The sequence below is a fragment of the Poecile atricapillus genome, chromosome W (assembly GCF_030490865.1).
Source record: "Poecile atricapillus isolate bPoeAtr1 chromosome W, bPoeAtr1.hap1, whole genome shotgun sequence".
In the NCBI taxonomy this organism is placed as follows: domain Eukaryota; kingdom Metazoa; phylum Chordata; class Aves; order Passeriformes; family Paridae; genus Poecile; species Poecile atricapillus.
The window spans coordinates 22,537,831-22,564,372 of NC_081288.1; the positions used below are offsets into that span (position 1 = coordinate 22,537,831).

Sequence of the window (26,542 nt, forward strand, 5' to 3'; positions counted from 1 at the left end):
TATCTCTGCTGATTTTGATTTACTTTTGAACTGACCTCATGAACCTGGCTCTGAGAAAGAGTAAATACCTCCTTGTCACTCTGAAATAAGCACAAATACTGTTTTCAAAAACATCTACATAAATTAGCTGTCACGTTTTCTCTGGTTGGTTAACATTTACAGCACAAAAACAGAAGCAGTAACTTAGGGAGAGGCCATAGGTGGATGAAGAAAGTAAAAGGACAACTAGTTCACAATTGCCTAAAGTAGGAGCATCCAGTCCAGGAATGAGAGAGCAGAGCAAGACTCTGACACACAGGAGGGAATGCCCCAGCACATGGTATTTGCAGTATTAAAGCACACACAGTAACTCCTAATAAACTTTTTCACCAGACTGCTTGCAACCCGAAAGTTTTCAGAGGTACAGGGGTGTCTAGCAGCTGAGACACAGGGCATCTGAGCAGGGAGGCTTGGCTGGGCTCCCCATGCCAAATTGACCCCAGTTCTCAGGAAGCCAGCTCCCTGGCTGGTGGCAGACACCCTGCCACACTGCACAGGCTGCATCAAGCACTGAGGTGACACCTTCTCACCCCCAAGGGCCCAGGGAGCCCCACCTTGTGTGCCAGGTGATCTTTTAGCCCAAATTTCTGCCCAAAGTGGTGCAGGAGCCGGCCAGGTAGAGCTGTAGTCAGAGCCTGGCACAGTCTGTAACCCCCATGAAGAAGGAAAATGCCCATCACCAACAGGAGGAAAGGGTGGCTGGTCCCTCTGGAACAAGGAAAGCAGACATTGTAGCAGTCAGTGAGGAGACCATGCTCTGATGAGAAGGGAGAGGAAGGAAAGGGGAAAAGAGTTTACTTCACACAAATGCCTATGCAAGAGGCAAGAGTAGATAACAAGAGAGCTGATGCTGTTACTTTTTATCTCAGCCTACAGGACAGGAAAGGGACGTGCTTGATTTACAGCTCCTTTCACCACTGCCCTGCCTGAAGTGGTAACAGGCAAGAGACCCAGCTGACCTCAAGCTGCTGAAGAAGCTGTCAGCTCCTGCCAGCACCCACACAGGGACCAGCCAGATGTGCTTTGCCCATGTGACACAGACCCTGTCCAGGCAGCCACTCTGCCCACACTCCCACAAGGGGTTCCTGCAGAAGAGGGAGAGTAAGTTTCACTCCCAAACATCCCAAACATTCCACAAGGAATGGGATGTGGCCATGGGCTATCACCACACGGAAGAGGAGATCCTCCAGGATTCTGCTTCTGGAGTAAAACCTGAGCCATCCCTTCCACCAGGCTAGATTGTACATTGCAGCAAAGCCAAAGTAACGTGAAACCTTGACCTCAGAAAAAAGAAACAGCCCTTCTTAGGAACACACCTACTGTCAGCATGTCCATCACAACCCTGGCTGCTATCATGTCTGCATAAACAAGGAATTATTTACTTTCCTCATCCTATAGGGAAAGGAACAGGATCTGATGATGCACAGGAAACACCTTGCCCTGTCTGCTCCAGCAATTTTGCAGTTAGAGCATATAACAAAAGTAGATAGATTTGTACATTATATGCTTATCACCACTCAGTTCTTTAGGAAAACCACACAGAGTTAAAGATAAGGTGTTACGAAGCACAGCTTTGTATTAAGACACCCTTAAGGAGCACCTTCTAATGGCAGAGAAAATTCTAATGTCAAGGGGACCAGGCAAAGCTGACAAACTGGAGGTTGCCACACTATTGGGTATTTGAGACATGACAGAGCCTACCCTTACAAGACTGACCAGAGCAGTGGCAAAGAGCAGCACTAGAAATGAGCTGAAAAACTCTGAGAAAAAAAGAAAAGTCTTGCTTTTGGCAAATCAAAATGGCAAAATCAAAATAGTTTTGGCAAATCTGAGTATTCATCTCTGCCAAGCATATCCAAGGGGGTGGGGGAAATGTGCCCCTTTTCATCTAGCTAACCAAATGTGGAAGATGTTCTTTTGCCCTCCTGAGATAAAATCTGTAGTATTTTTCCCAGAACCACATTGGGGTGACCTATCCTTATGTTGATTAAGGGCTGATAAGCCAACTTCCAGAGATCCTTTGCTCTCCCTTAGATCAATTAAATAACTGTAATAACAAGAAGCACAGTAGCTACTCCAGCCCCCTATCCATGTTCACCTAAAAGAAGAAATCATCTTCTGTCATAACAGTTCAGTGTCCTTGGTTTTGTACTATCAACAGCTCCAGAGAGAGGAATAAATGATCAGAGGCCCATCAGGATATCCTGTCATTCAGTGGGGAGGCTTTATTCAGCTTTCCAGTGAAAACTTTCAGCAAATACCCTGCATTTTGGAATCTCTCCTGCCTGGGCAAGCTCTGTATGCCTTATCCTACACTCATTTACCTTGGGGAAGACAAGAGTCCTGTTAGAAGTATTTGCCTGAGAATGCAGAAGAAACAGCACCTCTAACAATCATTTTACATCAGAATTGAGTTTTCATGCTTGGACAACTCTGAAAGAAAAAAGTCCAGCTCACAATGGAAAAGAGCCCAGAGTTTTTATTCTTTTTTGCTTTTTTGGTTGCAATGAAACTATGTTTGACATCACAAGTCCAAGATGAGGTAAGAAGCAGCTTTTTACATAATGGATTTTTATTTGCTTGTATTACTCTGCTTTATAGAGAGAACATTTATCAGATACTGTATCTTACAGCAGAAAAAAACAATTTAACAGTCACTGCTTATGAATTATAACCTAAGAGATCTGTAATTCAGACCTCTGAAATAACAGAAATGCATCTGTTTATTCTGCATGAGAATTTGGCTCAAATGATGTAAAATGAGCACACAGAAAAAGTGTCTAAAACTGGCATATGTGGAAAAATACTGTAAATGATGCATTTAGCAAAAGAAATTGCTTGGGATTTCTGGTAAGTCAGAAGATGAAAACAGAAGTTTTTTCTATAGTGAAAATTATCTGTTCCTACTAACTAAAAGGAAGAAAATCTAAAAAAAAATTTAGACAGGTAAGGAATAAAAATCGAAGGAATTGAACTATTTAGAGTAATAACACAAAGTTATAAACATATTTAAAGGGTTTGTAGACCTTAGGGGAAGTGGTACATTTGTCATGTACAAATACTATGAATCTGTGGTATTTCACAACATCTGTTTTCACCACCTTTGTAGAGAGGCAAAGCAGATTTAGAAGAGAAAAGAAAAGGACAGAGAGAAATTAGACGGGGGAAAAGGAAGACAGGTGTTTTGTTGCTATTGTTGTTTGTTGGTTGCAGTTTTTAAATGGAAACATACATTGAAATGCACAAAAATTACTGGGAAATATGTAAAAGTCATCTTTCTTCTTAAAAAAAAAAAACAGTAAAAGAAGAGGCACTAAAAGAAGAGACACTAAAAAGTCAACTTTCTTCCATTTTTCTCTAAAAGCAAAAAGGGAAAATGAGGAATTTGGACAAAGTGGAAATAAAATGTTACCATTCCAAAACAAATAGTGTTTTACAGCTGGTGGCAGAGAAAGGGCATAAGCTATTTTTATTTAAATTTTTCCTTTTCAAAACACTCAATGAATTTTATTGTTCTAAAATGAAATTTTGTGGGGTGCCTTTTCTGATAGCAACCAAATGTCTTTTCAAGCTGTATCCACATTATACCCACATCTGGGAAAAGGTCACATTTTTACTTCAAAGACACCTGAAAAGCATCTACACAACAAAAAGGTTTCACTACCCAAATATTTCAGTGTTACCCAGACCAGATTTCACCAGTGCACTAATGAAGACTAAAATTTGGCAACTAAATAAATTTTGAAGTGTGTTTATATGTGGGTGATGGCAATCACATACAGTGGCCCTGAGGTTATGCAGCTAAATCTCCTTATTGGAGTCTGTGATAAACTTTGTCTGTGACAAATTGTGCTGCTGAAATGTCCAGCTGTCAAGGGGAGAAACTGCTGAGTGAGGGCTTCATCCAGGACCACCATGGGACATGTAGAGATCCTGCCCAAGGTGCCAGGGTACCCACCCAGACCAGCTGTGAGATTCCACAGAGGCTGCAGCATCCCAGAAGTGCCCAGAAGGTCCAGGACTCTCTGGACTGCACAGGGTTATCTTGCCGGTTTTTAAAAAACATATTCTGAATTAGGTCATTTCTCACCATTTATGAATGATGAACTCACTTCTACAAATACCAGGAAGAAAGAAGATGAAGCCAACATTAGATGCAGTTCAGCAAAGACTTACTGCTTTAAAATAGACACATAAAAACAGGTTTAAAAAAAAAATGAGGCTGCTCTTCTCAGTGTGCTCTGGTGGGGTCAGACTCAAAACCTCCACCTTTAACTCAAAGCAAGATGTCATTCTTTGACACCAATTTGAAAATAGCAGCCTTTAGATCAGTACAGTGGTGCTGATTTAATTTTGCCTCCTCCACACCTTGTTTAATTTTGCCTTTGAGTGGGGAAGGCACTTGTCAGCATCTTTGGAACTAACACTCCGTAGGACGATGCTGTCTCTGTAACCTGGCTTTTAAGTCTGACAAACTCAGTATTTGTTGATAAAGCACTCTTGGGAAAAATATTACACTTAGAAGGGTTTATCCTGCAGTGGTTGGACATATTTTGTGCAGACAAAGCTTCTGTAAAGCACTAATATATAGTCTATTACCTAGTGAAACTCCAAAAAATGGAGCTCCTGCTGAACAGAAAAAAGCTGTGAGTGAGAACAAAGCTGAGTTAAACTTGCCATTTTTGAGCAATGTCACTCGTGGTAGTGTTTTTCCTTGTTTTTAATTATTCTTCTCCTATTGCAGATGAAGAAGCAATGTGATCAAAAGCTGCTCATTAGAATGAAAACCAAATGTGTACCTTGCTCTTTAAACCTTGACACCCAGTGCCCTGCTGGTTACACCAGAATTACCAACGGGACTGGGACACCAGACTGCAGGTATCTCCTCTGGCAGAGCTTTTCTCATCAATATTGTTCTCTAGTCATTAGAAAACGTTAACACATATAAAAAATTCTCTAGTTTATGCAGTTTTCTTCTGGAACATTTACATCAGCTTCACCATCTCCAGAGCTCAAGCCACATTCAGGGTATTTGATGCTTGAAGTTAAACAGCAAGTGATATAAGAGGAAAATAAACATTGCTACTGATGATCTAACAGATTTTCTCTTGAATAGGATCACAGAATCTCTTCTATATTTATTCTCCACATTTGATATAAATTATATAAAATATATGATAAATATATATTACTGTATTATACTTATGTTTAATCTTATATATCATATAAATAATCTATTTTTCACATTTCTAGATCAGTGAGTTGTGGGGGTGAAGGGCAGGAAGAGATATCTCAAAACCAGTTTGACATCTTGCCATTCCAATTGGAAAAAAAGAAGCAGTGTTTTAAAGAAAAATTAACTATTTTAGAGAAATGCAACTATTTTGAACTTAAATAGCATTCAAAGAATCTTGATATTAAACAAGTTTTTAAATACTGTTTCAAATCAAAACTTAGAGAAATGTGCTGCATTTAGGCTGGAGTGGGAAGATAAATACATTGTTCAAAAGAAACAGCTCCAAGGATCTTTTTAGACCTCGACTTTCAATGTATGTTTTAATGAAGAAGAAGAAAAGGTAGAGCAATGCAACCAAGCTTAAAATGCTCTTGTCTGACACCAAAAAGAGAAGAAGAACTTAAGAATTTCATTTTTCCCCACAGGAGGCTTTAAGTACTTTAAAGCAGCTCTAGCTTCTTTTCCACAGGTACTACCTGGAAATTAAAACACACACACTTTCTTTTCCGGGCTGTCGGCATCGTTGTGTGAAGGAATTTGAACACCCTGAGTGCTGCCAGGGACACTGGGGCCAAGACTGCATGGGTAAGTTGTTTTGGGCTTTGGGAATTGATTTTCTTATAGAATTTGAACAGAAATAAAGCAGCAACTTTTCTTCTTTTCAGAAACTACTGCTGTGAGAAGTTTGCTTCTCGGAGCTTGTTATAAAAGTAGAAATAAACAGCAGTTTTCAGCTAAAATTTAGGGGATTTGAAGAAAAAACAGGTATTCAAATTTCAATTTAAAAAGTAAAAATCATAGAAAAATTTGAAGAGCCACAGAAAGCCTCCTAGATCTTGGGATTTTCAAAACAAATAATTACATTCAATGCCTGCAAAATGATTTCATTCAGGAGGATCCCTAAAATGGATTTTAAATATTAAGATTTTCAAACCACAAATTTAAATGTTTCATTTTAGGTCAAAACCACCCTAATCTGCATCTGAAATATTTCCAAATCTCTTTAATTCTTGACTTTGTGATGCAGGGAGGATCTTTTCTTTCAGCTCAACTTGAGACAGTTTCTTGAACTGCCCATGAATGCTGAAGGCCATTACTGAAACATGAGAGTCAGGAGTGCCTCCCCTCCTGCTGCCCCTTCCTCAGGAAAAGCTTTTCAGCATCTCCACAAATACATCAAATCTCAGGCTACCAAGATGGGCATCCAGACCCACAGAGGAAGTTTCCCTGCCCAGCCAGAGCATTTCCTCCTTTAGTTAATGGCCTCAAGGTCTGTTTCAATGTCTGTGAAGTCCTTTGTCCACAAAATAGATTTTAAAAACATATACTTTTAGCCAAAGCTATTATTTAAATACCAGCAGCAATTTATCCACTAAAGGAAAGCAGTCCAGCTGCAGCTCACAGCAACTTCAAGAGAAAAGACAGGCAAAGAGTTGAGTGTGTAGTGTGTGCTTATGTCTTCTGAGTGACTTGTGGGGTGGTTTACCACCCCACCACCAAATCTACCTCATCATCCCAAAATCAGGGTAGACACACAAGGGGCATCAGTATTTCTGGAGAGAGCAGAGTCCCCTGCCCCAGAGTCAGAGCCCTGCCTGCACCACTGTGTGAAGGAGGCTGCAAAGGCAAGGAAGCCTTCTCTTCCTTTGGACAAACTTCCTGACCCCAAAAAGCAAAGAGCCAAGGTCTCAGCATTGTTTCTGCTTTCATTTGGAAGGAAAAAAAAAAATGGTTATCTCTATGTTATCTCAACCTCTGTAATAGAACACAGCACAAGTTGAAATATTTGGAGGAAAGACGGTCCTTCCTGAGGCAGGACAAAAATCCCTGACTAGAGCTTTACTTCACATTTAACATCTGATGGCAAGGACAAAATCAGGTCTTAAATTGAACTCTGACTTCCTTAAATGATAGCACATGTTGAAACACACAGTGTGAATGAAAGATCTTTTGTCACATTCCCTCCCCATGAAGCACACCAAGTCATCCAGCTGCATATCAGCTCACACTCTATAAAAAGTCATAAAGTCAAAAGAGAAAAGGGTCAGAAAAGGTCCAGTGGGGAAGAGCACAGCCTTTCAACACTGCCAGTATCACCCAGCCACAGGTACTACAGCTGGTGGATCTCAGGTGCAGCAGGAGCTGCTCCCTACCCCAGCAGAGGTTCTCACTCTGGGCAAATATTTCCATGGCTCTGAAGAAAAGCCTGGGTAACAACTGAAAGGTGTATGGCATGACCAGCTGAGTAAAAAGGACTGTAAGAATAAAGAGGGGGAAATGTTAAAAGAAAAAATAAAGGCCAAGAGGAAAGATATTAAATTTAATGCTACCAAATGATATGGTTCAAAATACTTCTTTTCAAGTACTACTCACTGCTTCAGCCTCACAGGGAGTCAAGCAAAGAGATTTAAAGAGGCTCTATTTGATAACAGGAAAGTTAGGAATTTAAGTGCTGAATTTAAGTCCATGAAGGGAAAAAAATGCTGATAGAATTCGGTTCTTTTGGCCTAGATTTAGAGATTTGGCCTTCACATTCTGACAGTTGTTAAGAGACAAGCAAGAGCATCTCTTTCTTACTGCTTGTCAAAAAGCATCCTCAATAAAAGCAAAGGTCTCTCTTCTCCCCGGGGTGGCAGCAGGTGACTGTGCCAGCTCTGCTCCAGTGTCCCAGCACTGCCTCCTGTGGCATGGCTGGCTGCAGAAAGCATTTTATCTGCCTGGCCAAACTTGTTCAACAGTATGGTAATTTACCCAGCTTCTGATAAAGCTGTCCCTTGGTCCTGGTTTCAAAACAAGGGACAAGATGTAGTGAAGACAAGGGCAAGTGCAATGAATGCCAACAGCAAAAAAACCAAACCAAAACAAAAAACCCAAACCTGCTTTATCAATAATTTAAAAGTAACTTTTCCTAGGAATTACACTATGAACTCTGAGTTTTCTCTATCCTTGCACATTCAATATAAGCATCAGTGCAAATAAATTATTTTCCATTCTGTGCAATTATTAAACAGTTTCCATTAGTCCTAAAGATAAGATTTAGCTTTCATATGGTAGCCAGAAAACAAGATTCACTAAAAGCCACTTGAAAGATTAAAGTATATTTATTTACTACTTTCCCTCAATTATAGTTATTTAACATAAATTCTTAAAACATCTTATTATTTCAGGGTGTATGAGATAAACAGCACTAAAATTTTCATCTTAAGCTCATTGTTTTTTCAAAAGAAGCTTACACAGATACAATAGACCTCAGTATACCTTAGGGAATAAATTAAGAAATACTAACAGACAGGTTTAAAGCCAAAGCTTTTAGTGGAATTAAGTGTACACATATGCACATCTACTTATTTGCTCATCACTCTATCCAAATCAAATTAATTTTTGCTAAAACTTCCCCATTAATTAAATACTCTAAATCAGGACTAACTTACGCAGGGGGAGCACGAATCCGGTGCTGCCCATCTCCACCCACACAGAACAAACTCTGAGACTCTTTATAAGCAATAAATCTCACTAGTAATGTACAGCAGAGTACCTGGCAGGCCAATGGGAGTATGATACATTTAGCTACCATCTGCATCAAAATTACGGTACCTAATGGGAATCCTAATTCCAGGAAGGAAAGGCTTATGGAAGAGAGTTAATACATCATTTCCAAGGAAGGGTAGGACAACTGTGAAAAATAAGGGTATCCCTATAGGAGAGAAAACCTGACAGAATGATCTGACTGAAAAACACTGTAATATACATTTTCTGTAGGCAGTCTTTCGGTAAAAATTTGTATCTTGAAACCTTTCATACAAAAAAATAGGACTATTTTTATTATAAATATGGCAATTTTTTCTTATCTCATCCTGCTGGCTGGGGTTTTTGTTGAGACTGTCTCACCTTATATATATACACACCACTGCCTGTAGCCATAGTTTTAGCACCAGAGGCACTAAAGAGTATAACGCACCTTTGGCAAATAAGCTTGATTAGTGACCACAGCCTTTTGAACAGGATTTGGTTGTGAGATATCTAGATATTTAAATTTCCAGGATTGTTTGAATAAATTATCACAGTCTTATGAAGGTAACAGGGAAAAGGAAAATTTCCCAGACAGCAAATGCAATTTTTGGTGGGGATTAAAAAGGCTTATTAAACTCTAACTTAGCATCAAATAAAATCCTGAGGGGAAATTATCAATCCATCAGAGTTGTATCAACGCACGGGAGCGGTCAGGCAAGCTCCACTTGTACCAGGAAACCAACAGCTTAGGGTGTGGCAGACAGAGGTGGATCAGCAAGAACAAAACCATATGGTACTTCAGAATAAGAGAATTATTTTTTTGTTCAATCCTTTGACTACAGTCACTAGCCTGAGTTTCCAGACAAGAGAGGGTGATGGTCTCTGCTAAGATTCCAGTGAAGAGATTCAGGCAGCTACAGAACAGCAGCTGTCCCCCAGAGTCCCTGCTTGGCCCAAAACCCTGCAGCTGCCAAGGGGAGCACAAGGGTCAGAGCAAGGTGACTGATGGCTTAAACATTGTCATTTCCAGCCTGTCCAGGAGGAGCTGCTTCACCATGCAATGGGAGAGGCCACTGCTCACAGGGCATAACTGGGAACGGAACATGCGCATGTCAGGTACGTCCCTTCTTTTAAATGAAAAATTACATACAGCATGTAAGCTGTCCTAAGGAGTGATGAATGTTCTACTGTATAAATACATTAAAGGAAAGTATTCCAGAAACAGCAGTGATGATCAGCTTGGAGTTCTTTTTTTTGCTTGGATTGCATTAATCTTCACACTATTATTTCTCCAGATTTAAGCATGTTCAGGTGGAATTATTAAGTTCTTTCATTTTACCTTCCTGAGACAGGTGTTTTGAGTTCCTCTATTTTTTTTCATTGTGCTATTAATTGTGACTTTTTGCCCTAAATATAAAGTACTTATGCATAGGGCTATACTCTCCACACATTGTTCCTTTGCTGAGAGTGCGAAGTGTAGTGCTTAACCTCAGGAAAACAGAAACAATTAAAATTAGTCTTTTCTACCTCCCCCACAACGGGTTCATCTTTACTTTACATCATAAGTCCTCTTCTGGGGACATGTGAAAAAGAGACAGAGGTAGAAGTAGCCAGAAAATACAATCCAACAATTGTAAGCCTGATTTCAACTTTAGGCTTGATTACTGTACTTTATTTTTACCTTGATATTCAGAACATCTGATTTGAAGAACTAAAAATTCTTTTTAAAAAATATGTGGGGGCAAGATTGTTCAAAAGACAAAGTTCTTCAGAATTTGGTAGCTACTGATTGAAATTGCCATGTTATTTTCTCTTGGCAGCAAAAGGTGCTGCTTTCAGCCTGCTAAGTATATATCTATCTGTATAGAGGTAGATGAGAAACTTTAAGTTTTTATTTCCATTGTGTAATCCACAGAAAGGGTTTGGTGGGACAGCCTGTGAAAAATGTGCTGAAGACAATTTATTCGGTCCTGACTGCACATCAGGTAGAGTTTCCACTTGCTTTATTTGACTGGGGAAAAGAAGGGAGTGAAAGCTGTATTCAGACTGTAAGAAAACAAAGTGAAATGGGTAGAGGGCCTAAAGAGTTCCCAGTAGGAGCTGCTGTCTGCCTTAGAGAGCACAATGGGGAAAGGAAAGTGAGCTCTTCGCTCTATTTTGTGCCAGGGAGAGATACAATTCTGTCAAAAGTGTGGAAAAGGGTGTGTTTACTTTAGTTTTTGGGTTTGGGTGATTCATTTGATGATTAGCCATATATCTGTCAGAAGTCTGAAGGATCAATTAAAGCTGTGTACACTTTTTTAAATGTTTATGTATTACGAGTGTATACATGCATATAACATTTTCCAGTTTTGCCTGATTCTTAATGATCACTACTATTTTACCTTCCTGGCCCTTGCTGAAAATTACACTGAAAAACCAGAAAACTCCCTGAAAATTTTTTTAAAACAGTCACTCTTAAGTGGTAATTGTTGTTTATCTCAAAGTAATACTTTTCTTCCCTCAAGATCTACAAAATGTTAATTTTAAGGAGTCACAAATGCTCTCAATTTAAATAATCTGTGTTGGCCTTTTTACATTAATCCTACACCACTGCTGGCTCAAAGACCCTTTTTCCACCAGCTGTCCACTGGATGCCAGTGTTGATACATAGAAATGTAACTGAGGCAGCATTTTCATGAAAATAGGGTACTTGAATGAATTTAATATCATAAATGTAATTCTTTTCCAAGAAGTTACTGGAGGATTCAATTATTCATTAATTTAAGCAATATTTTACACTTCAGCTTTCAGATATTTGAACTCCTCCAATCTCAAATAGAACCTCCTCAAGTTCTAAAATAAATGAAATATAAACAATTTTCATTTGTGGCTGCTTTTGTGTAATACCTTAGACATTCCTGGTTTTTATATTAAGATTATTAACATAGGTAGAAAATTATTAATTAATTAATTAGTGCAAGTGATTTGCATGAACACAAGCTATGTTTTTAAGAGGAAGTGGATATGCTACATCACTGTAGCTTAAAAATGAAGTCAGCAATACAGTTCTGTACTTCTTTTAGACTTTTCCAAGTGTAACTCTAACCGGCCTTTTTTAAAAGCATCATTTCCATAATTCAAGCAGTTATAAATATAAAGTTTTTGCAGTACACTTAAGGCCTCAAAAATTATTCATAGAAGGGTCTTACAGTTGCGTGGACTGTGAATGCATCATCTTGTGTGCTTATTGTCATGGGGTTTATAACAAGAATAAAACCAGAAATGAGAGACTATAGGAAGAAAGAAGCCTGAGATCACTCCACAGTGATTAATTATGCTTTTATCTACATAAATTCTGTTTAGGGAGGGGAAAAATAAAGTCACAAAACTCATCTCTTCTTGAGGTGCTTGAGAGATACAGAGCTGAAGCAAAACCAAATAATAGCTTAACTGTTATTGAAGAGGTATGTGTTGCATATCTAATTTTGACTTCAGACTGTCAAATTTTACAAGTTTTATGGCATTAGCAGCAAGTCAGTTTGGTGGTTACAGTGTGTGTTCTGCAGATTTTCAGACCCCAGGCTGTTAACAGCCTCCAAAAATTCGTGTGTTATTTACTGACGTATGCAGCTGCAAGTATTGATCACCTCAGTAACAGAAGCCTATCAAGTCAGCCTATCTAGTCAGGTCAGAGCTTGGTTTGGCCAAAGCTGCTGGCCAGGACATTCCTTGATATGAGTAACCACTAATGATGTCTTTCCAAACACCTTTATTATTCCATAAAGCAAATCCATTTCTCCCTCTAGTCTGTGACTGTGTCCATGGAGTTTGCAACGGTGGAATTGCAGGGGATGGAAAATGCGCTTGCCTGTCTGGATACAAAGGGCTCCGCTGTGATCAGCGTAAGTGGCATTTTCCATATGAGATGTATTCAACAGCTGTGATTCAGGTAGAATACACACACTGAACCCCAAAGCCTGACAGAGTGAGGGCAGCTTAACCTGTCCCCCTCTGTCCCTCAGCCATAGCCGAGTGCAAGGCGCTGCGGTGCCCTGCAAACTCCAGGTGTGTGGCCTCGGGTGAGGATGGAAGACAGCTGCAATGCTCGTGTCTGCCCAACTTCCACGGGGACAGTACACGATGTGAACGTGAGTAATTTCCATGTCTGCCCCAGTTCTTTGAATACGCCACCATTAATGTTATAGTTCAGATATGCCCTTTTGAACCGCATCTCACCATCTAATTTTTCTTGGGCTCATATCCCAAAGCACAAACTAGATTCCTTCAGGATGAAACAAAATCCTACAAGGTGCTTCAGAAGCCCATCCGTCCAATTGCTAACAAGTTACAGTCCATGCAATCAAACTAAAGCTAGTTAACTCCCTTGAAATACATAAGGTGGACACTGGGTCGTCAGTGCTTACAAATCCACTGCTGCCATATCCCTCTGCTGGGTACAGTTCAGCCTCGTAGCTTGCTTCCATAAAAATCAACAACATCAACCAAGGGCAATCCATCATGTGGCAGCCCAGTTCCATCAGCAAGCACAAAATATAGAGATAAGTAAAGTTTGTTTTATGCTTTCCTGTTTTTCATGAAACAAAGCTAATAGCATCTCAGCTAGAGGTAAACTCTACCTTAGAGGTGTCTTTATAGACCCCTCAATTTGCCATTGAATGTCCAAGTTAACTGTATAAGAGTCCAGATTTTCTTTTCCCTAGCCACTTTATGTCTTATGATACCAGTTCCTCTTTCTGGACCAATTGCAACAAAGAATATTGTTTAATCTGATGCTGGAAGCACAATTTAGAAGAGGTTGGCTCAGATCAGTCCCAGCTGAGGGGAAAGAAAGGGAGGAAAAGAGGAGAAAACAGTGAGAAGCACCACTTTTTAGGTGTCCAGGACATGCCATCTTCTAGATACAGTGTGTGCTTAACCATAAACTAACCTGGACACAAAGGTGTGAGAAGTTACTCCCCAAGCACTGCTTGATTTTGAAAAAGAACAAGCAATGCTATTGCCTCAAAAAAATGGTTCATGGAAATAACTAGTGAGCTTCTAGTGCCATCCTCAAAGTAGAAGAGTGTGGAAGACTGAAGCACTTGCTGGACAGTTTTCCATACAGCTGAACTGATGACATTATATTGTTTAACTACCGGAAAGAAAACAGCAAAGGCCTATTGTATTGAGAAATATTTTCCAACTGATCTAACATGTGCTTGAAGCTTGCACAGACCTTATACCTCCCACCTGACCTTCTCTAGTTAAAATCCACCAGAGAACAAGGAAATAGTTGTGATATTTTAATGAGCACGTTACATGCTTTAATCTGTTTATAACTCAACTTGCCAAGTTAAGAGATCATTTCTGCTCAAAAGCAAACAGTTGGTTGCTACGTTAGCATAAACACATTCCTCCCTTCCATCTCCATGCAGCCACAATACTTCAGACTTGGCTGTTATGAAAAGTTTAGTCTGCCCAGGCTTTGTTTGGCATGGAGGTGCTCTGGTAAATCCTTGTCTTCAATTTCAGATTTGTGGGCAATGATTCATTTACTTCACTTCTTTTTTCACAAGCTATCAACCCGTGCTCCAAAAGGGCCTGCAATCCTAACGCCGACTGCGTTTACCTCGGGCCAAACCAGCACAAATGCACCTGTCGAGAGGGTTACACAGGGGATGGTCAAATCTGCCTGCCCATAGACCCTTGCCAGGCAGCACATGGGAGCTGCCCTGCACAGACCAGCATTTGCATCTATGACGGTCCAGGAAAGGTCAGTGTAACTGCCCAGGAAGAAATAATGCTTCCTCTCCAAAAAGAAGGTGTGAGGGTATGGAAGCAGCTCTCAAGGAAATCAAACGCTGTTTCCAGCTTTACCATAAGCCCTGCTGTTGACCAGGAGGGAGTCCATTTAGCTCCCCTCTGAAAATTAGAATGGCAATAGTGTTGTGTTTTTCTGGGACTGTTTTGGCTCTGATTTGCCTCCCCAAAATGGAGGCATTGAAATAAATCTTCTCCCAGTTAAATTTTGTCTCTCTGACCACAGGGGACTCGTAGGACCAGAAGGGTCCTTATACTGGTACCACATATACATGTCTAAATTTAGTTCATTTAGGAAAAGCAATCTGAGCCTTTGAAAAGAATCAGTGAACAGCACTTTACAAAGACTGTATATTATTCACAATGTTAGGACTTGCTCCAATTTCTGTGTGTAAAACTCGGACCAGCAAAAAAGCGAAACTTCAAAAGACCTGGTTTGCTTTGACACCCTGAAGATCCAAGAAGGGATTTGATCATTCAGGCTTGTTTTGCAGCTCATAGTCATCCCTCAGTGAAGTGCATGTGGCTGAAACACAGGCTAGTGTGTACAAATGTAGTCTCCATATTTGTGTCTGAACTCACCAGGTGATTAAGTAAGACACTTAAGTGTTCAAGCTAGTTCCTAAAATTATGCTGAAATCCAAAGTTTGTACATGGCTAATTTTCTCTCCCTTCTCACATCCTTCTGATTTAGTCCCACTGTGAATGCAAGGAGCATTATACCAACTTTGTACCTGGGAAAGGCTGCAGCATGAAGGACAGCTGTGAAACAAACAACACCTGCCACAAAAAAGCCAAATGCTCAACAGTTGCACCAGGACAGACTATGTGAGTCTTTTTGCTTATGAAAAGTTTCACAGCTTCTCCTTCCTTCCCTAGTAAATGGTCTGCTAAAACAAATCCTGTGGATGGACACCTCCTGGAGTTATCTTTAATGGCTTCTTTATCAAGGACAAATCACAAGATTTAATGGGGTTAGGGTCAGACAATTAACATAGTGTTAGATTTCATCAGGCCATTTGCTAATACCTATTGAGTTTTATTTTTAAAGCACTCACAAGTCATTTCTACACTAGTAAATAAAAGGGACCAAAGCCTCTTTTCTCTTCCTCAGGGCAAGCAGCATTGTCTGTCTCACAGCTAAAGTCTCTTCCAAAACAGAGTAACTGCCTCTTGGCAGCAGTCCCTGGCACATGCTATCCCTTCAACTGTGCCTGAGCACTTCCAGGGAAAACTGTTACTTGGTGTGGGCCAGAAACATGCCAGGCAGCATGCTGAAAATTAATCAGCATTAATTATGGGATAGCACTGAAGCCCTACCTCTCCTGAATACCCTAATACAGATACAGCCAGGGAATCTGCCCCCCAAGCTGTGCAAGCAACACCAACCCTAGCAGATTCCTTAAAACCTCGAGCCAAGCAGGTGGGAAACTGCAAAACCTCTGGCAGACTTGGCTTTTTCTGTGCAGAAAAATGCTACATGGATGTTAGGAAAAAGGCACAAATGGCACTGAACTCTACAAAGCCCTCTCTTAAACCCCAGAATTTGGCTTCTGTGTTTCTATAGCTCAGTGATGCCACATACTGGGTTAAAGAGCTGTGACTGAAATAACAGTTTTTGGGAGTTGAGAGCTTGTACAGGAAAGACAACATCAGCCATTCATTATAAGTTAGGAACAAGTAATCACATAGATCTGTAGACAGAAAGCACTCACTCAGGAGAGTGCCCTTATTGCCAGTCCTTGTGCCATCATGCAGCTTTCCCTTACAGGATAATATCAGCATCACTTCTGCATAAGCTATTGTGCATTTCAAACCAATTTATCTAGAATATCCCCTAGTTCTCTTCTACAGCATAGTGTGCTACTCAGACTGCTTGCTATAGACCCACACAACACTTAGTGTAGAGTACTACCATGCTGCACAACATCAGCTGGAATTTTGAAATAAAATTCCCAATCAAGAGCCTTTTTTCCTAATTGGTCTCTGTTTCACCACTGTAAATTTTTGAAAGCTGAGAAAGCTTTAAAAATTTTAGAATGGGAAAATGAAAAATTTATTACTGGGGATGGAAAAGAAAAATAAAAATTCTCTGCACATCATTCATTTAATGATATTTAATGGGAAAAAAGTACCAAAGAATGGAGGGAGATTGAAATAAAACTTGAGCTAAGGAAAATCCATTTATGAAAGAGGAACTTTACAAAGAAAAGTATTGATTTGTAAATGTGGGCACAATAAATAGATTCTGGTAAGTGACAGATTATTTTGGTTGCATCTCAGATTTTAAATGCATATTGGAGGGCTTTTCTGGTTGGGTTTTGTTTGTTTGTTTTCTAAAACACAAAGCTATAACAGAGGCCACAAAACTGCAGTGCTTCCTTTGTATTTTTGTTTCGGTTTGGTTTTTTTAAGGATACAGTTGTGCTATTAGCTTTCCCCACAGAGATAGTTCTACTTTCTCCAGAACCAAATTATTTGCACAGGATGAAACTCTCATACAGGCAAAGATGGAAAAATCCCAAACATTTTATTTGTGAGCATTACACAGCAACCTCCTCAAAAATCACAATTGCCTCTGTCTTATGTTCCCACGTAGGTCTTTCCTGAGTGGGTGCTGACACTTTCTGTAGTGTTGCTTTAGTACAGTAATCATGTTCAGCCTTGCCCAGAAGCTATGAAGCTCCAACCAGTGCAGATTTCCCTGCATATTAGATCATAACCTCTCTGGTTTCCAAGGAGAGCTGCCTTACCATCAGTTTAAACTCCATTATTTTCTCTCTTAATCCCACTCTTATTTTCCCTCTAGGTCTTCAATGTAGAAATCAGTAGCTTCATAAACCAAAACTCTATTACAGAGGGGTTTGGTAAAATGGAGACAGAAAGCTGAGCTTTCCTCTTCCAGAGAGATGGAGTAAGCCGAAGTGGTGACAGTTCTCATCTTTTTTAGTTCTGCTGGTCTTCCCCATGCTCAGCCACAGCAAGTCAATTCTTCATCAGAAGGAGTGAGGAAACAGGCAGGTTGAAGGGTTTGATCCCATGCAATAGGTGCTAATCTGTAATTGTTCAATGCTTTCCTTTGGCACACAAATCCAAACTATGTTACCTGGATGTCCACTCAGTCATGAGCAATATTGTCCTCAGGAGAGAAGTTTCAAACTATGCAGGCATTTCTGTAGTTCACTGTGCCCCCAGAAATGATAGCCAAAAAATTATTATGTTTAACCACCTGCTTCTTTATGAGCATTGGATGAAAAAGTGAGGAGAGCTTTATTTTGAAACCTGCATCTGGTTTGTGCCATATTTCAAGGGTAGTTCCTTTTTTCTACTATGCTATTTCTCAGCTCCGTTGAAGCCTCAGTTTTTTTCTTCTCTGTTCAGAAGTGCAAGGGACCTGCCTACATCAATTCAGCAATATTTGCCCCACCAGAAAAACGGATCAGCACCCAAGGAGCAGCTGTTCTTCACTCCCAGCTGTAAACCCTTCATCCAGGCTTCACAGTCATACTCCCTCTGCTCAAGAGATCCCCTTAAAAAGAAGTGGATAAACCCTCAGAATAGCATCCTAAAATTTAGGATGCTTTTAGGCTGCCATTTTTACCCAGGATCAGAGTCAAAGCTTGAGAGTCTTGGCCAAAATCTCAGCATTCCTCTGAGCCTGCGTGCAGCTCCCCAGATTGCAGGGGCTTGAGGGGACTTTCAAATAATATTGCTGTCACCAGAGAAACAGCTACAAAAGAGACCATACATGGGGAAAAAAGAGATGGTCTGGCATCAGGCTGCCACTGCTGTGGGGTGTTAGTGGCAGGTGTGTGTTTCTAACAACCAGCACATGCAAATGATAATTACAGAAAGGGCATCTTTTGCTGATGTGATGTTCCTTCTCTAGTGCTGCCATTAGGAAAAAATATCCAGAGAGATGAATCATTGTGGATAGTGCTTGTATGAATACTGAACATGCTGCAGACTTAATTGGGAAGGGTGCTATTAAATCCAGTGTCTGTCTGTCCATCTCATGGGCACTGTGACCTGAGTCTGCTTTAGATATGCAGAGGACTGGGTCAGGCACACATCACTGGCACCTCTCTCGGGCTGGAGTCCCCAGGAGACAGACAAGGTGTTAGATACAAGATGCTGTTTCCAGAAGAGAGACAGCAGCAACACACCTGAAACAGCAACACATCTGAAAAAGCATGAGATTTTGTGCTGCAGCAGATAAAAGAAATAATGTTAAAAGTACAAGTATTACTGCCCAAAATGGTGGCATTAGTTAAAGGTCAGGGTAACAAACCACCCCTTTGCTTTGCTGAAAGGAAAAAACTTTTTCTACAAAACCCATGCAGCTATTCCAAGGGCTGATGAGCTGCTATCACTCCCATAACTACCATTAATCCTGCCAAACCCCATGACACAAGTGAGGTCTTCACAAAGTAGACTCCCTGCTGCAAGAGTCCCACTCAACACATTTATCCTCACCCACAGACAGGCAGGTTCAGTGGATTTCTGGGCTCCAACAACCACATTTTGGGACCGGAGGCTGCACATAGCCTTTATTCAGAGGTCCTGCAAGACAGACACCACTGTCTCCTGACCCAGCTAACAAGAGACCACCACATCAGCAAGGATCCATCAGGCTGCCCCACACACTGACACACTTCACAGCATGCAGAAGCAAAGAACTAACTGCAATGCACTGGTGCTTCCTGAGAATGCCTTCAGAGAAGCAGTAGGTAACACCTGGTGCCATTTTATTGCGAGCCACAGCTAAAAATCCCAATCCTTTCACAGGTGCACGTGCCAGGGAGGCTCCGTGGGGAACGGGTTTGTGTGCTATGGGAACATCATGGAGCGCCTCCAAGAGCTGAATGCAGAAGTGGGAGGACAGTGGCAGGGCAAGCTGACATCCAGCCTCTGGCTCATGGGTGAGTAACCACACACCAGAGGAGCCAGCTCCTGCCCAGGGGGTTGATCCTGCCCTGACTTCCCCCCACACCCCCTGCTACAGCAAAGTGCCACCCACAGAGCGACACAGCACACGTGCCCTCGCTGCAAAGTCCCTCAGACCATCTAAAGCTGCTCTGCTCCTCACACCATGAATGCAGTCTGCAAGAACTTCCAGGCAGAAGTGCTAAACATGTGTCCACAACCCCTCACACACCATTATCAACAGCGAGTTTCGCCCCACGGTGTAACAAGTAGAGTTGCCCCACTTCTCCCTGCCCCCACTGTTTTGGACAAATGAGATTTGGTCTGGCATGACACACACTAGTCCATCATAAACACTGGCATTCCCAGTTACCTTGTGAACTGAACAAACTAACAGCCTTCATCATCTTCTCTATGGCCAAAAATTTGAGCTATGGACAAACACTGCTAGAACTGAGCTGGATCTTTGACTTAAACTTGTAAATATGGGGGGGAAAAAAAAATCTTCTGTTTAATATAATTTTCTCAGTCACACAGAGCCCAGCAATTAAAATAAAGACCATGAATTCCTGAACAGAACAGAATAAGAATCGCCCATAGCTGGCCAAGGTCAAAACCTGGCAGTGACTTTCATACTCAGCACTGAAGATCAATATCCATTGGCCCAGCACTGAGAGTTCAGTCGCAGTTTCTCTATGCATTTCTCCTCAGCATGCTGAGTTAACAACAACCCACATTTTATGTTCTTTGGTTAAGTTTTGGACATAAATGTACCATATGATCTACTAGCCAGAAGCTACAAAGATGCATTAACACACAGATTATCTTACAATATGTTCACTCCACGCTGATGTCTTTCAAAAGTTAAGAATTTATAGATGTTTTGTGGGACAGCATATTAATTTTGAGTTACATTCTCTGTACAATACACGTGTAACAACTGTAAAGATTTTTACAGTTCTGATTTTATACCTCTGGAAAAAGAGCTGAATATCAGAAATATTTAATGCCTTCAGCTGCAGAACCAGTGCTCTCTCATGCTGCTGTCTTGGATACAGAAACAGCCTCTGGGCAGTAAATGAATTCTAATTAACTTGTAGTGCATCAGTTTTGATTACCAGTCATGTGTTTGCTGATATTTGCAGTACCAGCAGGTTATCAGCAGCATATTTCCCACCCCATAGAGACGGAATTGATTTAGAGCAGAAGGCTGTCTTTCTGTAAGGACACATCTCCAAAGAAACTGCTGGGTTTGTGCTCTTGCTCTGGCCTGCTTGCCACAGAATCCAGGCTGGCAGAGGCATCCTGAACATTTTGTCTCATTTTGTGTCAAATATGCAGCAGCACCTGGATTCCACATCCCATCTGTCTCTCATCTTTTAATGACTTGGACAATCAAATCTTAAATTAATATTTAATAATCAGATAGTATTATTGCTTATTCTCTCAGCTTTGCACAGTCTCTTTGTCGAATAAGCTTTTCAATAGGCATTTAAATTTTTTTTATTCCCTCTTCTCATAAGGAAATACCTATGAATGGCAGCTGAGCACTCTGGGACCATTTACTGTGCTTGTACCAACGAACAAGGGACTCAAAGGTACAAATGTAAGTAAACAAGAGAAAAGGTTTCACATCGGGGGGATTTGAGTTCTGCAGAAATCTCATCTGTACTGTAAGTGTTTTGATTCAGCAGATACAGATAATTTTCTCCAGTACACTTCTGGTCACACTTAAATCTAGGGGCCACAGACTGCATTTTTCCCACTTGAAAGAAAAACAAAATAATTTGTTAAGTTAAGGTAGAACACTGTCACACCTCAAGTTTTGGATTGTCTTACATCATTGTGCTCAAAGTCTTTTCGCTCAGTTGAGACAGGGGCTGAACTAAGATCTGAATTGTCAGCAGCCAGGCCTTCAGGTCACCTTTTACATAAGGGGGGATAAAAAAAGGGCTTTAGTGATAAAAAACAGAGACTGACATGTAGGTAACACCTTCCACTGACATCAGGACAATTCTGGAGGTACCAACTGCTCATGCAGGGACATAAGGATACAATGGGAGCTGAACAGAATCCAAGAGAAGCCTCCACTTTTTTCAGACTCCACCACCTCACTCTAGGGTAAAATATGTAATTTCAGAATGTAACAACTGAAGGGAACAAAAAAGAATTCACCATTAATGTATTTTTTTTTTAGATGAAGGCTGCATTGAAATTAATCTCTGTTCCTCTGCTTTTCTAGATAAAGGATCTTCTTCAAAATAAACAGAAAGCCCAGTACTTCGTTAAACTCCATGTTATTGCAGGTCAACTGAACACCAGTAGCTTGAATAATGCTAATGTAATATATACTTTGACTGGCAAGTCAGGAGAGATGTCAAAGGGAGAAAAGGTAAGTGGCCTTTCATCCTCCCACAGCAAGAATTGTGCTCTCTGTTCCCTCCACAAGGATTAGGAAAGCTCTTTCTGCAGGGAGACATCAAGGTGAATATAACTGTTGGATTATGAAAAACCACAGCTGTAGCCACAAGTCGAACTTGAAACCTCACTGGCACCAAAGTTCCCACTAAAACCAGAGGAAAAAGAAAAGTTACTTTTAGACAGGTATCAGCACTGAGTGACTTGGCAGACTAACACAGACTGGTCTAAAATGTTTGCTGAAATGAAGTTCTCTTAAATCTGCAGGTACGACCAACACAGCTGGGGGGGGGCAGGGGAGAGGCGTGAAGAGAGCCCAGGTCAAGTAAGAGGTGTCAGGGAGAGAAAGAAGCCCAGAGTTTGTGCTGGAAAGCTGTGAATACTGCTCACATGGAGCAAGCACTGAACGAGCTGCAGATCCCACCTCCCACTGAGCATCAGCAGCCTTGGAACAATGCAGCAAATGGAAAAATACCTAGCAAAGTTCATTGTTAGCCCAGATCATCTAATGTCAGTAAACATCAGGGCAGTCTGATTCCACACTTACAAAAACTTGTTCTCTATGGATGATATACTGGATTTTATAATCTGAAATTATTGTTCTTGGTCCATTATGTGTCTCTTGATGGATTGGGCCTACGTGGAGGCTGAAATCAAGTACTTCTCATGTTTTGCATTAGATCAGTGGCATCTGAGCAGAGATATCTGCTTTGTATGTTCAGTGAGTACACACTCCACTTGTAACAGGAAAATATCCTTGCTGTCTGAGCCCTGTTTGTTTCCTGAAGGCTTCAGTACAGTGCATAATCAGCAACATTTTGTTGTTTTAAATATACATAGAATATAAGGAAATGGGTTGGAGTGCCATAAGATTATAGGAGCTGACCTTTTCAGTACAACAATATTTTAAATCATTTCCTGACAGATTTTTATTGCTAGCAGTCACCATACCACTCTCAGGTACACTGAATTCCCCTCAGAGCCTGTCTCTGTTTCTCTTCTGAATTTTGCTGTCCTGAAGCAAAAGAATATGGTCCTGATCCAACAGGGTTGTTTTCCATTTCCTTGATAAGCATTGGAAGCAATCTTTAGCCTCCCCAGATTTAAAATGCTCAGGTGTTGGCAACTGGAGGGGGTCTTAGAGTACAATCTAAGTACAATCTTACTCTGTACTCACTCTGCTATCATTTCATAATAAAGAATTCACTATCCATTGCTTGGCTTCTTTCAGGACAATCAGTTAAGGATTAGAATCCAAGGAGGAAGGAGGAAAGGAAAAATTTTGCAGGGAGATATTATTGCTTCCAATGGAATTTTGCACATTATTGACAAAGCCATGGACAGCGTGGAGCCAACATTTGAGAGCAGCAAAGAGGTGAGGCATAAGTTATATACATACAATATCAAACTTTCTCTTAAAATTGTTTCACATTAAGTGAATGTGAAGGATGACTGACAGAAACTAAACAAACACTACTGAGCCATTGCACAGCAGCTCACAGAACAATATTCAAAGTTGAAAGGTAATGACACAGTTTCCACAGAAAACAGGCATTCAGCTTCTGCCAAGCTGGTCCATAGAGGGTTTGGATGTTCTCACTGTATCTGAGTGGCTCCTTGGAAAATTGGCAGTCATGGTTGGTGAATTTCACTGAATTCCAGAATCACATACTAAAAGGAGGAACATCTGTACAGATACCAGGCAAGACTTGTATTCAAAGTTTCAATTCCTCCCCCCAAAAGACTAATATTTAAAAAAAAAAAAAAAAAAAGTGATTTTAAATGCTTTGGGTTTTTTGATGCCCAGTTTATCATGCTTGCTTAAAAATTCTCTTCCTTATGCTGCATTTTTCAAACATTTTACTCTTCCACCTCTTTTTAGTGGGGATGAAGTGGTAAAAACCTTTTCCCCATACACACACATCTGTGCCACCACCCAGTATTTCAGGACAATGACAAAATCTAACTATAAACCAGCATAGCACCAGGAAAAAAGTGCTGCCATCTCTGTCATTTCCAAGCACCACCATCCCCCCAAATGAAACATATTCAACCTGTAACAGCTAACAGTCATACAGTAAGTCAAGAAATGTCTCATAAGACTGGTGTTTATTTCATGTTCCAAGTTACAAAAAAATCTTACTTGTATCCTATTTCAGAAAACCATAATGTCAGTACTTCAAGCTAATGGGAGATACAGCCAATTTACATCTTTGATAGAGGTAAGAACCCAGAAAAGCAATTACATAAAGCTACTTTCAGATGTTCTTTGACATTAATATGCAATTTCACTTTTATTTTTAAACCAAAACAGAAAACTGGCCTGGGAATGGATTTACAGCAGGACAGCCAGCCTTACACTGTCTTTGTTCCAAGTAACAAGGCTCTGAGTAACATAAAAGCTGAGGTTCTGGATTACCTGCTTTCTGCAGAGGTACAATCTTTCTATAAGGCAAATCTTTCTCAGCTAATAGATAGACAGATAGGAGATGCATACATCCATTGTGCAGTGTTCATCTAAATTAGCTCCTATGATCAAGGCAGAAAGCCAAAGGCAGAAAGCCATCCCCAGCAGTTAAGGATCGAGACATCAGCTAGAGAGGAAGAGGATCTGGGATCTCCCATCACATTCAGGGATGATGTTCCTCCACACCAGGCCCCCAAACCTCTGCTTTTGCCCAGACTTCAGACTGGACAGCCACATGGCACAGCCCCAAAACCTCTCCTGAAATGCACCACCCTTGGTAGGAACAGTCAAGGGAAGCAGCTGCCACAAGGGCTCGGCTGGATGGGAGTCCCTGCTGATGGGGTCCCAGGAGGTGGATACCGGTGTCCTGTCCCCTGGATACCTCCTGCTGTCCCAGCACACATGCATGTCATGGAAGGCCCATATCAGAATAAAATGTGGTGTGGGGTGAGGGCATGGAGAATGCCAGGGTGCCTGCCACAAGCTCAGCACCACTGCTGACCTAGAGGTTTCTGGTGCACCAGCCTGGGATGCTGTTCTCATCCCCATATCCACTCAACAAGCCAGACTGGATTTCTGAGGCTCATTTTGGGCTAAAACAGCCTCTTTTCTGCACTGGCAGGGCTCCTGGAAGCTGCTGGAGCTGGTCCGATATCACATTGTCTCCAACACTGAGGTGAGCACAGCTGCTTTGCCAGCCCAGAGTGTAAGAGCAAGAGCCACTGTCAGGGGGTATTTTCAGGACTGCAGGCATGAGCAGCAGGAAAAGGACTTACTGCCATTGAAATCAAGCTGTCTCTGAGCCTTTTCTGCTAAAATCAGTCTTCTGTTTTTCAGAAAGAGATGGCTTTTTCATCCTCTAAGCAAGCCCTCTGTTTTCCCTGGAGGCAAGTTCATTCCCACCTCAGTCTCTGTTGTGGGGAAGGAAGGAAAGAAGTGACTGCATCCTTAATGAAAGGCTCTGTTTATATCATCTGGCATGGTCACTCCCAGCACAGAGAGTGGGATCAGAGGGAACAGAGGCAACATGAAGTACCATGTACATATGTCATGGTACCAGCACCACCACAGGGCTATTTTTAGAGAGAAGTATTAACTTTAATTAGACTGATTGTTATAATTGGAAGAAAAATTCATATTCTTTTGAACAATAAGGTTCTCACAATGCAGGAACCAGCAAGCTCAGTCATGATGTAATGACACTAACTTTGTTACACAAGCTGGTTAGTCACTGCAAGGCTGACCACATTGATAATAATTTTCACGCCCCGAAGAAAGTCTTTCTTGTGAAATCTGTCTGGATTTGAAAAGAGTAATGATATTACACTTCTCTCAACCTATTTGTATTCATTTCAGCTAGAGGTTGCCAGCCTTGTCTCAATAGAGCACATCAGGACCATGGCAAAGCAGTTCATTCACTTTAACAGGACCAGCACTGTAAGTCACAGCCCTCACCTGTGAGCAGCTCACTCTGATCAAGGCAACTTTGCATGCAGGGACAATAAAAAATGGGATAAGGAGAGGCATTAGCAGAGGAATTTCTTGCTAGAATGAGGCAGGAATTTTCAACTTTTCATTCCCACCTACTGTCAGCATTAATATTATAAAGGATGCAGAGCCAATGAGTGGTATATAACCCCCATTCTATAGGGGTTTTGTCCTTATGATTATCCACAGTCCAGGAATGATCTTTGTTCATGCTCTGCCTTATTTAAAAACAAAAATAAAATCTATTAAAAATATTTTAAATCATTCTGTAACATATTTTAGTAATTTTAAACACTTATCAGTGCACACAAAAATATTATTTTTCTCTCTTTAATATTCTAGTCTCTGATTGTGATGTACCTAGTGAACACATTTTTTAAAGTGTTAATTTATCAGTGCTTGTGCAAAACCAAACTGATCTGTTAGGTTAACTTCCTTCTCTTCTGGAGTGGAGATGCACCTATAAAAATTCTTGTAAGGGCAGAGCAGCTGCAGGAGTAAATGCTGAAAGAATGCTTTTTTTCTTCTCTCCTGTGAATTTGGATAGATCCCAGATTGTCACTCACTTCCCCCCTCCTCTGTCAGAGGGAACACCAAGGCATGCTTAAACCCACTGAAATCAGTGCCTGAAGTCATCAGCAGTCTTCTCATTTTGG

At 40.9% G+C, this 26,542-nt stretch overlaps 1 protein-coding gene across 1 annotated transcript in view; it reads left to right on the top strand.

Moving 5' to 3' along the window:
- The first annotated feature begins 2,295 nt into the window (after positions 1-2,295).
- Positions 2,296-26,542, top strand: part of LOC131592282 (stabilin-2-like) — a 72,492-nt gene continuing 48,245 nt past the window's right edge. Inside the window, exons 1-17 of the mRNA XM_058863694.1 lie at positions 2,296-2,581; positions 4,784-4,917; positions 5,745-5,860; positions 9,816-9,901; positions 10,701-10,770; positions 12,574-12,669; positions 12,790-12,915; positions 14,344-14,540; positions 15,282-15,415; positions 19,376-19,509; positions 21,037-21,119; positions 21,756-21,905; positions 23,163-23,306; positions 24,091-24,153; positions 24,246-24,365; positions 25,021-25,074; positions 25,755-25,835. Coding sequence (XP_058719677.1) covers positions 2,498-2,581; positions 4,784-4,917; positions 5,745-5,860; positions 9,816-9,901; positions 10,701-10,770; positions 12,574-12,669; positions 12,790-12,915; positions 14,344-14,540; positions 15,282-15,415; positions 19,376-19,509; positions 21,037-21,119; positions 21,756-21,905; positions 23,163-23,306; positions 24,091-24,153; positions 24,246-24,365; positions 25,021-25,074; positions 25,755-25,835 — 1,872 coding nt within the window. The 5' untranslated portion in view covers positions 2,296-2,497. The remainder of the gene's footprint in view (positions 2,582-4,783; positions 4,918-5,744; positions 5,861-9,815; positions 9,902-10,700; positions 10,771-12,573; positions 12,670-12,789; positions 12,916-14,343; positions 14,541-15,281; positions 15,416-19,375; positions 19,510-21,036; positions 21,120-21,755; positions 21,906-23,162; positions 23,307-24,090; positions 24,154-24,245; positions 24,366-25,020; positions 25,075-25,754; positions 25,836-26,542) is intronic.